This window comes from Anopheles marshallii, chromosome X, assembly GCF_943734725.1.
Source record: "Anopheles marshallii chromosome X, idAnoMarsDA_429_01, whole genome shotgun sequence".
Lineage (NCBI taxonomy): Eukaryota > Metazoa > Arthropoda > Insecta > Diptera > Culicidae > Anopheles > Anopheles marshallii.
In genome coordinates, this window is record NC_071325.1 from 7,207,538 (window position 1) to 7,219,895 (window position 12,358).

The following is a 12,358-nucleotide window of genomic DNA, read 5'->3' on the forward strand; positions in this document are numbered from 1 at the left end:
CACCACAATATGTTATCGAAACTACAAACATACGAACAAACAACCAGCGAAAAAGAGCAAACGAATGAATTGTATTGTGTTTGGGGGAAATAACACGCAAATTTCTCCAGCAGGAATCGTATCAACGGCATAATTTTTGTTTTCATTCATTTCCAACATAATTTTCTTCAAATGTATACCATATTTTCTCGTGCGCAAATCATTGTTGTGTATCGCAAACCTCTTTTGTATCCACGATTGTTTTAGGTCGAATAATAAGCGATGGTGTACTGTAAATAAAGTCACAGAAAGCCAGCAATGGCACAGACCTAGACCTCTTGAGGTTGTTGTGCCGATAAGGAAGAAGAAATACTGTAAGGGTGGTGCTATAAAACACTGCAGAAAAATACGTTGTAAACAAACATCTTCGTACTGAACCTAACTCATAAGTCTGTTAAATGAAATTGAGAGTGCATCTGCCGCAACGGTGCATACTAGTCTGTGAAGGGGGTGGCAAACGGTAGACAACCGCACAAGAGAGATGGAAAGAGGCCCTAGCGTTTAAGTGCATATTTTGGTGCTGTTTGCCAAGTGCAAACGTTAGCGCTCATCGCTTATTTCAGTCAGCTTACACACGCGCGGAGAAATGTTATATTCCATTCAGGTTAAGTTAAGGTACAATTATTTATCGCATCGTAACGAGCGTTCCCTCCCCGGGGTCCGGGTCAGGCCATAGGCTGATCCCCGGAACGCTGGAAACGGGCGTCATCCTATTAAAATGCGAGCGCAACGCTCATCCCCTAAGGAGTTTAGTGTAAAAAAAAGGAACAGTTTTAAGTTGCTAGCCATTTATGTTGATCACTGCCCACTGGTAAACATCTCACTGCCTAAGTTATCTTTCACGCACGCCCAGGTTTAATGCGCCTTTGGATGTGCAAAGCTCAACCTTGTTGTTTTTAAGTCTAACAAACAAAAAACCGCCTAGTATAATTAACTCGTTCGGGAAGGACGTGTAACGCATGATAGGGGGAGGGTTGTTAACAGACCCTCCCACCCCCACCAAGCTCATATTTGGCGCGCATATACATTCAGGTGTGTGCGTTGGCCAAACAATCACCAAAACGAAATGTGGTGCGAGGTTAGAAATGAATGTACAATACAAAACAAGATGGCACACAAAGGATGTGCCGTGTGTGTGTGTGTGATCGCGCCAACTAATACACTTGTGTTAAGGACAAGGGAACTGAACCTTACGATATACGGTGGCGCTTATGTACATGGGTGTGTGTGTGCGCGCATCTCGCCGTACGCACAAAATGGACGCTGTTCCACTAGAGCCCACACACCATCCTTCTTCCGATACCCGAAATACCCGCAACCTCACACTGCCAATGAGATGTGATATGGTGATACGATGACGGGAACTGTCCGAGAGTAGGTACATCGTGGGTTTTTTTTTTGGCCGAAACCCGCAATTAAACAAAAGTAGCCACACATACTAGCTCGAGAACTGCGCTCCCATTGCTGCGCCCGTTACTTGGTTGCAAACTCCAATCTATTGTCTTTTTCCCACTATCCGTCTAGCTCTCTCGCTCTAGAATAAAGTTTTTCATGCACACTCTTGCCATGGAGCACATTAGGTAATAATTGTAGATAAATAAACTAAGGCAAAGAGATGATGTGATAAAGGGCAAAATAGAAAGGGGGAAAGGGTGAGCGAGCGAGTGAGGATGGATGGGAAGTTTAGAGGGAACAGAACTTTTAACACGCGACCGATGGGATCGTATCCAGGGGCCTACTCTAACTCACACAGGGATTTAGTCAACGAGTTTTGTTTTTTGTTCTTTTACTAGAAACGGAATCAACGGCTTTGCTTTAAATGCAATTTCACAATGGACTGTCAATTAGTTGTTAAGTGTAACGCGGGTTAGGTAATCACTGATGTACATATAGATATGATTGTGCCCCTGTGGCTCCCGACGAGCCCACCCCCCGCGAAATTCGCACACAAATCCCAAACCACCTCACGATGGTACGGGACTGGGCTCCTGTACAATCTATGTAATAATAGTTGCATTAGTGTGGTCGCGCGAAACAACAATCGTTTCGCATCAATCGAAGCCTCTCGAACCTAACTAGCGAATCGTACGTGTAAGTTTGCCAAGTTACATTGGGAAGCGGGGAGAGCATAATAGGAAAACAAAATAAACGAAAACACGAAAACAAACAAATAAATGTTGCAAAAAGAGCTATAACACTACCGTGAAGAAATATAAAGATGAAATACTTTAGCAAAAAATTGATAAATTATGGTGTTTTGGTTTTATTTTTACATGTTTGTTTTGTACAATAGCTTCCAGCGAGTTCTTTTCAAAGAGACCTTATAGGATGGTAAGTAGATTGAGTTGTATCTAACATGGTAAGCTCTGTAATATCACCATAGAACGAACTCAGTGCCATGGATGAGGCTGTTACTTTGCATCATGATGATAATGGTTTTCTTCGAAATGAGATACTTGGTATAAGTGATTTAAAGAGGTGCCTGTGGGATAAAGACTACGTTTCGCTGTCTTGTTATAAATCTTTGACCAGATACACGAAGTTTCTTCCAGTATTTCAATCACTTTTTGGTGGTGCTTTCTTTGTGATCTAACCTCGACCGATAAGCAGCGTGTTGGAGATAGGTAAATGTGAAGATTTATCGTACTGAAATATCTCGAGGCCACTAACCAGCTGGATCAAGCTATGGAAGTGAATGCGCACGGCACGGTAATTCTTGAAGCCCAGCACGAACGCATGAGCAGATGTCCATCCGTACTAGCGTCTTTTCGGTACCGGCATCCGGAAGCCCTTGCGCCGTGATTTGGCCTCAATGATCATGTTGGCCTGCCGTTTCAGGTAGCTGCGTGACGGTACATCACCCTCGTCGTCGGACAGTACGACGGTCGTGCCCTGGCCGGGTGAGGTCGACGAGATTTGCGTGGTGGTGCGGCCAGCGATCAGGTTCATGTAGACGGGCGGATAGGCCGGTGGCTTTTCGCGATCTTCGGCCGGTGAGGAGGTGGATAGGACGCTGCTGCCAGCGGCGGATGCGGGTCCACCCGGACCAGGTGACAGCTGCTGCACGGACGGCGTTGGTGGCGTGGCCGGTGACGTGCCCATTACTGCCGGCTGGCCCGGCTCACCCTCATCCTCCGACAGCCCACTGTCAACGTCGGCCGCCAACTGACCGCTGGCGATGAGCCCAAGCTTGATGCGTTCCTCCAGGAGATTGCCGAGCTCCTCGACCGCCAGCTTGCCGGACGTGATATCTTTCAGCTCGGCCGGCTTCAGCGGCGTGCGGCGGCCGTACGGTGAGGCCGTATCGAGACTCTCCTCAATTTCGCGTAACTTCAGCAGTAGTTCGATCAGCGCATCCTTGATCGTGTCGAACACGTTCCGCGTGTACTCGATCGCCTTGTCGCACTCTTCGCGCCGTTGCTTCTGCTCCTCGATGGAGTTTTTAATCTTTTCCAACTCCTCCTGGTTGCTGTAAAAGGGAAAAGATAAAGTTGGAATAAAACGACCATAACCTTAACGTAACCGCATCAACGTACACATCACTATCCTTGACGTCGGCGAACTTGAACGCGTCCAGCTGCGCCTTCATCAGTTCGCGCTGTGCCTCCAGCTGCTTCTTCTCGTTCTCGGTCACCGTGCGCAGGTAGGTGAGTCGGGCGGACGCTTCCCGTTGTGCCAGGAACCGGTCGACCACCTCACTGGCCGCACTGACACCCGTCGCCTGCATCAGCTTCTTGAACTTCTGCTCCATCTCCGACGCACCGTCCTTGTCGTGCAGGCTGCTCCCATCATCACCGCCCTCACCACCCCGCCCATGTTCGCCCGATCCGGACAGTATGCTTTCCTGGTGGATGAGTGTTTTGCCGGACGAGAAAATTTTCCGCTCCAGCCGTTCGAGCTCGAGCTTGCGCTCCTCCACCTGGCGCCGGAAGTCTTGTGCCTGCTTTTCACGCGCCTTGTTCGAGTAGTGTGTCGTCTGCTCCTGCCGCTGCAGTATCGTCTTCGTGCTGTCCCGCATCTGGACCGCCTCCTTGTGCACCTCCTCCAGCTTGTTGATTTCTGCCTGCTGCTCCGTAATAGCCTGTTCCAGCTCCAGCAGCGAGCTTTCGAACTTTTCCGCGTCGCGCATCAGCGACGACTTGATGCCGCGGTACTTCTTGCGTATGTGTTCCGCCTCCATCCACTGCACCGTCGTGCGGTGGATTTCGTTCTCCAGCCGCGTAATCAACTTCCGGTTTGCGTCCTCCTCGATCGTTTCTGGCGGATTCGAACCGTCACACTTGGCGTCGCGATAGCCGACGAGCGCTTGGTACTGTTCGACCAGTTGCTTGAAGTGGCGCTCCCGCTTCCGTATGCGGTCCTCCGTCACATCCGTCTGCTTGTGCAGATCGATCACCTTCAGGTCGACGATACGGAGCGCGTCCCCGACCGATTTCGCACCGGGCGGCAACGGTACGCGGCGCTTGATCTCCTGCACATTCTTCTGCGCCTTGGCGCTGGTCGGATTGTGCAGGTAGGACAGCTTGTTGGTAAGGTCACGCACCTCCTTCCGCAGCTCTGCCATCCGGTCATTCTGTGCCTTCTTCTTGTCGTTCCATTCTTCCGTGTATGCCTTCTTCTGGCCTTCGGCCAGCATCACCTTCTTCTTCAGCTCCCCGATACGCTTGTTCGTTAGGGCGAGATTTTCCGCATTCAGTATCGGTTTCGGTGTCGACATTTTGAACCGCGCGACGTACACACGCCGTACTACAGAGGGAACTGCAACCACCGCACGTCACACGCTTTATCGATTCAACAATGTGCCAGGGTTCCCGGGAAGTTTGTTTCTCGTTGCCGGTGGCAACTTCGCTCCGAAGTGATGTCTTGCTCCGATAATTCTATTCTCGCAAGGTTTGTCGTCATAGCGAAATAACCTCAATGTAGATATAACACAGGAAGCTCTCACGATACACTGTTACAGGGAATCGTGAAGTTTCACGTATCTTAAATTTCCATCGTATTCGAAACAGGATGCATTATCGCTTTCATGTGAAAGATATAGAGCGGGAATCGGTAATGAAAGATATCTTGCTTGTGCAACATTGACTTTACAGAGCTAGCTGTATTGTCTACGCTTGTCAAAGATGTCATTATTGTCTTAGTTCCTGATGGTCATCTTCATGATGCGGAAAACAGGAACGTTTTCGCTACTATATCTTCTCCTGTAGATTGTGTCAGTCTTCAACGTCAAGAGACTTGTGCTCTGGTTGGGGTTTGTCCAGTTTTATTCGTGCTCTCTCTCTCTCTCTCTCTCTTTTCTTGGCGTAACGACCTTCTAGGCCATGCCTGCCATTTCTGGCTTACTAGAATTATTTTACCACGTAGTCGGATAGTCAGTTCTTGTTACGGGGGATTGGTCCGGATGGGATTTTGGACTGGTCCTGTTCGTGCTAAATGTTGTATAATCCTCTTTTACCGTTCCTTTGGAGAACTAAGGGCATTCAGAGGGTATTTCACAGTAGTAGATCTTCGACTGTGTGTCATAGATGTCATTTGGCTCAAGCATATTTTGCACCAGACCCAGTAATGGTAGAATCCCATTTTTTCCACCTGAACTCCAAATCTTCACATCGCGCACGAGCATAATTTCCACATCGACCCGACGACAGTGCGCATTCTGCTCGATTCGGATCGCCAGCTCGGTGGTTCATTTCCAACCCTCATGTTGCCGTTTCGTAGCGGATTGTGCGTGTTCATTCCGTTGCACGGCTGTGTCTGGTGGCGGAGGGATTCATTCGACGATATCCGTTGGGCGATTTAACTATGTTTTCCCCTCCCTATCGACCACTTCGTAATGCTACGATATTTTGACCCGCTTGTACAAAACCTGTTCCTCCGCTGAAGGAGTGGTGGTTTTGCGTCTGTGCGGCTAGAAATGCTGCTAGAACGGTTTATGTGTCCGATGGTTAAGGACAGCAGGGCACGCGTACTGCACGTAGGGTTTATGTGCGCGTGTGTGTCTCGCTTGCTGTTGTGCTCTGCTTACTCCGTGCCTTTTGGTTTCGGGAGGTTTTATGCCAGCCCTGCCAAGCGTGTGGCATGCGTTTTCTGGTAGACAAGGGTCCTTTGTTATATTTTCGTTGCCTTTCATTTGCGACATTTCATAGCTGCCTGTGAAACAGTACAAAAAAAACCCCGATTAAATGCTGATCAGAAAATTATTTGCAACGTCCAGTTGCGACGGGAAGAATACATACGCGCTGCTACCGCGCCGAATATAATAAACATTCCGCGACCGTTTGTTTGGGGTGGTTACGAGTAGTCTAAACATTGAAGATTCCTAAGATCCGGTGGTCGGTGGTCTTCCCATTTCCAAATAGCAGCTTTCCGACGAATTCGAGCATGGCACAAAACGGGTCCAAGAACAAATCATCATGCAAATGTAAACCATCGTGCAAATGTAAACAAGCGGCAAACATCCAGTGTGTGCACTTTTGTACGGCGAGAAGCGCAATATTTGCTGACCGATTCGGTTTCGTTCCCTTTGGAAGGGCTTGGATTGGATTGTTTGCCCGACTCCCGAGGCAGAGCGAGAGATGTTTCTTTGCTGCCATCATAAAACGTTCCCGCAATGTTTGGAACTGGGTACAAGATTCCAAAGGTCCCATGCACCGTAGTGTATTTCCGCTAATGCTTTTAGACCCTACAAGTAAAAATCAGAACTTTCAGGGTGCGTGAACTGTATGAAACCTCATTTACAAGGTGACTAATTTGCCTGTGATGGGTGCTTTGGTAGGTATTTCTTTGATTGTTTGCTGATTGATGCAGTTGCCACTTTGCTGCGCAAGCTACTTTTAAGGCGGAAGTATGCTTTAACAACTTCTTCAATGTTGCACATTTTTCCTGCACTAGCCGGACGGCTTCGGCATAGGCTCTCGGAGGCTGTCCTCTTGAGTTTCCTCAACCAAATGTGAGCGGACCTTCGGTGCAATAGTTTCATTTACTGCTGCCGGGCACAATTATGCTGCTCCATGCCTAGTTTCATTCCAATATCATCGGTAACAGCGCGTCCTCCACCTCGTTGCACATTAGACCGCACCGAAACCACTCATAACCTCAACGTCCACTAGAGGGGAAGAAAATAAAAAAAAAACGCGAAAGAAGCAAACAAAAAAACAGCAGGCCGAAAAAGTATGGAATTAAACAAGAAAACAACCACCAGCACAAGCTTGCGTTGGTCGCTTTGTAGAACGGCACGGCGAGCAGGGAAGGAGACGGGGTAAGATCGACTGCGATGAGAGCAAGCGAAGGCGCGCGATTTTCATCTTGATCGAGTTCGACACTCTCGAAAAAAAAACGAGCCTTCTGAACAGGCAGACAATGGGAAACGCACCCGATGCGAAAGCGAGCAAGCAACACAGCGTGCTGCTCGCACACATTTATAATGCGTGCACTGCAGAAAGAGAGCGCGCACACACACTGATTATTTCCTGCAGAAGGAAGCGAAAGAGGTAGTAAGCAATAGAAGACAACAAAAAAAACCGGTTACTGCCATCGACCCCTAAAGGCTGGTTGGGTTCTTTCGTGCAGTTTTGGGCCTGCCGAAAAACGAGACGCACAACGGTGAAGAGCGAGACAGCGCCGGGCAATTTAACGATGGTGGTGATGTGTTTGTGGGTTTGCTTGAATTTTCGGATAGGGTTTTATTTTTCTCAGAAAATTGTGAAACTTGTAAACCGCTCGAATACTTGCTCACTCAATTCTGATTAGCTATAGCTGGATGCGTGTGTGCGTTTTATATGTCGCGGATGATTTATTCACTCGCCTTCGCTTTCTCGCTCACACGTAACGCTTTCGCCGCTCTTGGTCACACTAACGGCCGCTTATATCCTGCTAGAATGTAACGATTTAAAAAAAAAACACTATCAAAGTTTGTTTTTTAATCTTTTTTTGATAAAAGTTATAAATGTTTTTTATTAAATAATTATTCATAATAAAATAAATATTATTATGGAGTGAAAAAGATCGTAACGGATCCTGTTGCTCCTACACGTCCAAAAACAGCACCGTCGCCATCTTGAGCCTGTGTCGCATACACGCATACACATTGGCCGTGCGTAAGCGGCTCTGCTGCTGCCGTTTACCCGTTTCGCTTTTGCGCATACGTCGTCCCGCTCGCACATTCGCACGCTCGTGGGCGCGCAGCGCTGTGTGCGTGCAGGCCTGCGCACGGAGCGTGTTTATCGTGAACAGTGGGATTGTACGGTACGGACCAATGGTCACAGCGGGTAAAACCAACACACACTCGAGCATATCGGATATTCGAGTACTCGAGCAGTTTGATTTGAACAGTTGAGGCGTGCGGACGTGCAGTACGTCGTCCGTGTCGAGAGCACACAGCAGCTGTAGCAGCACACAAGGGTGCTGTGGAAGCAATATAGTGTTTTTTTTTTGTTGTTGTTTGTGTTGTGTTGCCTCCTTATTATTATATGCAGTACGTATCGTTATATTCCCGGGGGAGATCCATTGAACTTGGAGCAACTGTTGGCTTAAGTCAAACAGCTGAGTGATTCGTGTGGCGAACATTGTGCATTGTTTGGCAAGGATAATTGGCAAAGGATATGCCAACTGTGAGGAATGAGTGTCACAGTGTGACACTGTGGGTCAGTGTGTGTGGCAACTAGGTGATATCAGTGCGCGAGGAACCTGCTGCTTAGGCTAGATCCTACAAATCCAGTGATGATCGTGCTTGTTGGTGTATCCATCCTACCAACAGAAAGAAAAACTCACCCTTCGATCAATCAGCATCCCGCACTGAACGCCTCGACTGCAGAGATGTGCACCAATATCGCGTTGTTAGTACAGGAAGAAGTAGTATAATTAACACAAACACACACTGTACCGCCGCGGATGTAACGCAAGTAACCACAATCAACCCGAGAGGAACAGAGATTCTTCTATATCGACAGTCAACCTCCAAAGCATGTTCCCTGTAGCGAAGTGGTTTTTTTTGCTGTTGTGTTGTATTAATTCGAAAAATTGGTGCTCTTCCGTTTGCCTGCAATAAATCTTCTCATTGTGCGTGTATTGCTTTACCGTGTGCGTGGTGTGCTAGTTGTTAATGAGAAATATTTTTCAACCCAAAAGCGATATAAAGAAAAACCTCCTCCAAGAGTCTTGTTGTGAAAGCCGTTTCGGGTTTAAAGTTTTGTCCCATCAGTGAATTTTCCATTGCAGTGCATTTGGGGTAATGGGAGCATTCTGGAGCAGATCTCATGATTGAGGTTATAAGCTCTTTCCCCTTTTTTTCCCATTCAGTGATGGAAGCCATGTGTGGAAAGAGAAAATAAATTCAAGGAAGTGAGTAAAATAGATAGAGTGCGTACGTGTGTAGGTCCTTCTTTTGTGCATGTGTGCGTGTGTGTCTGTGTGTTTGGAAGAAAGGGAACAAGAGTTGGGAAGTCGAAAACATATCCACAAACACCAAGGGTTCTTCCGTTTGAGGATGAGCCGTTAGCGCCTTGCCACCAGGTGGCGCTGTTCAACGCGTTTAGTATTCAGTTCGCTCCATTTATTCGCTTCTTATTCGGGTTAATTTAGGGTAAAAAAAAAAAATATTTCAACAAAACATAATCTTTCGTGTGTTCGGTAGATCGTGTTCAATTCATATTTATAAATTTCTTCTTATTTGATTGTAAATTTCTACATTTCAATTCAACAGGAAACCGTAAAGCAAAATACACACACAATTTTTTTGATGCTTTTTTGCATAAGTGCTTTAGAAATAGTTGCCGTATCTCGCGTGTGCGTGTGTATGGGTGCGTGTGTTTGTGTGTTCCGGTACGTGTGCCCAGCGCGTTTGGGCCCGGCGCAATGTTTAGCCGACGCAGAAACGATCACCGGATTAAACCACTGAGGTGTTGCTAGCACCCCGGGCAGGAAGGAGTGTAATAGTGAAGGCATATCAAGAAACGGGCAAACAGGCAGGGTAAGAGCCTCCCTGTGCCAAAGAGGAGTGCGGGTAAAAAAAAGGACTCACCGCGGGGAGCGGGAGTGTGTGGGCGAGCTACGAAATCCCGCCATCCTCCTCCCGGAATATTCGCGGCAATATTCCCGAGTGCGTAGTCACGTCGGTCGCAACGATCCGCGTACAAGAATTGTAGTGGTGTGAACCGTTGTTCCTCTCTCTCACACTCGCGGGGAGTGTTCCAGTATAAAGGGAGAGAGGGAAAACACCAAGTCTCAAGTCAGCGACGAACTTCCTAGGACTCTTGGAAGCGACGACCTCCACGTGTCAACCGTCCGTTTGCTGGTAGTAGCGTCCAAAACGGAACCAAACGCTCAATCATCACATTCCGAAAAAAGGATTTAGCTGGAGCAGCAGAGAGAACAACTCCCTTCTTCTCTCATTGGCCAAACCAACTCCCCCACTCCCCCCCCCCCCCACACTATGATGGGGAGCCCGGGAAGGATAACGGGCGTCACCGTCCTGCTGGCGATCGTGCTGTGCAGTTTCATCGGTAACGCATCCGGTAAGTAGTTTTGAGTTTTAGCTCTTGAAGAAACATTCCAATTTCCCGACGACACTCGGCGATGGTTTGGGAAGTCACCACAGCTTAACACTATACCACCTTGGTTCGTCCTTGGTTGGGAAAACTCCAAGACTTCTATAGCGCTTCCAAGTTCCCGACGACACTCGGCGAAGTCACCACTACCACCAAAGAGTGAGCCTTTTTACTGGGTATGGTTCGTCCTTGTCTACAAGACGGTAAGGATCGCGTCCCATCAAAAAAAGGCCAAGATCTCGTGCTTACCATCTGGTGATGGTCACATTGAATGCGGGCCCCCAGGTGCACATTTCTGTTCGCCTTCCGCTATAGCGAGGACCCTTCCTTTTTTTTCCCTCCGCTTGATAGTAGTGGTGGAATGTGTTGCGTCTAACGCACGGTTCTTGTGTGTGCGTGCATGTGCATACAAACGATCCGATCCCCTGCGGGTCGCTAGAGTAGGATATTCGAGTCCTACCAGGATATAAGGGTGCATCCGGCATCAAATGTTCCTTCACAACACATTAACGCACACACACACGCACGTCGGGTCAAAGCCAAATGTTTCACAAGGGTCGAAAGATACGTTGGAGATTTCAATACCTCCAGGACTGGTGTACAATGCGATGAAAAACACCATGTGTTTTACATTACATAAACTAATATCAACTTAGAGATACATCATATTCATTGCTTAACAGTTGTAGAATTTTTACTGAATGTTTGAAAATTATATAACTGTTCTTTAACAATTATTTTCAATGAAATGTTTAGACTTCAGATTTCAAAAGTGATACGAGTTCTAGTAATTATTGTCATTATAATAATATTATATACTGTTATACATCACTTAAACACCAGTCAATTTTTTAAATAATTTTAATTTAAGTACCAGCGTTTTTTTTTCGGTAAAAAACTGTAGCTCTTATTTTTTTAATAAATAAGCATACTAAAATAATTCCATCGATAATTAGCGCACAATATACATTTTTTTGGTTGATCCCACCGTTGATCCCCACTTTATTCTAATCTTTTATTAGTGATCTATGATTTTTTGTTAGTAGATATTAAGAAATCAGACTTTTTCTTTCGATTTTCTTAACAAATCACTCCAAGAATTGTGAATTTTAGGTTAGCTTAGCTTTCTACTTGGTAATTAAACCATCAGCAATCAAAAGCTAGAAATTTGTTACTTTAAACACCAATCATATTGACGTCCGGATAGAATTGGAATAGAAATTTCATATCTCCTAATGAATATTTATCGTCGCTTCACCAAGCATCTCACGAGTGTCCTTTCCCTCTGGTGCTCAACAACTCCCCGGGCAGGTGTGTAATAATCTTGGCAGAAGCGCCTTTTTGAAAGCACTTCCGGATCGATTCACCCGCGACCAGTACGATTACAAACTCTTCCATCGAAGCGAGCCTTCCCCCCCATGCCCAAAGCTCACCTGTTTGCTGCGCGGTAAAAGCAGCTTACGCTAATGGTGGAGGATGCTTTAAGCGGATTCATCATCGTTTCACCGAAGCAATCCTACTCGCTCCTAGCGATACCGTTGGTGATTCGGAATCGTATCGTTTCTCACGGTTACCGTACGTGGCGTTTCCCCTGTTTTGATTGGCAAATTTTTTGATGCCGATTATTGTTTTCGTCTTCGCGGTGCGGGTTTTTTTTTTGTTGGTCAACAGAACCCGACTGTGGACGGTTTTTCCGGCTCGCGACGCACGTATGTGTGTATTTGTGCGTGTGAATACATCGCCAGAAAGGCCGTCACCGTCTAAATAGATAATGT

At 46.9% G+C, this 12,358-nt stretch overlaps 2 protein-coding genes across 2 annotated transcripts in view; one reads left to right on the plus strand and one right to left on the minus strand.

Moving 5' to 3' along the window:
• Nucleotides 1–2,796: 2,796 nt before the first annotated feature.
• LOC128712030 (outer dynein arm-docking complex subunit 3) lies at nucleotides 2,797–4,756 on the minus strand. Its single transcript, XM_053806928.1, has 2 exons — nucleotides 3,576–4,756; nucleotides 2,797–3,508 (listed from the first exon to the last, which is right to left on the minus strand). Exons 1-2 carry the CDS (start codon nucleotides 4,754–4,756, stop codon nucleotides 2,797–2,799), a joined length of 1,893 nt encoding a protein of 630 aa, XP_053662903.1.
• A 5,712-nt stretch (nucleotides 4,757–10,468) lies between these two features.
• LOC128718593 (neurogenic locus Notch protein) overlaps nucleotides 10,469–12,358 on the plus strand; it is a 73,311-nt gene continuing 71,421 nt past the window's right edge. Inside the window, exon 1 of the mRNA XM_053812218.1 lies at nucleotides 10,469–10,550. Coding sequence (XP_053668193.1) covers nucleotides 10,469–10,550 — 82 coding nt within the window. The remainder of the gene's footprint in view (nucleotides 10,551–12,358) is intronic.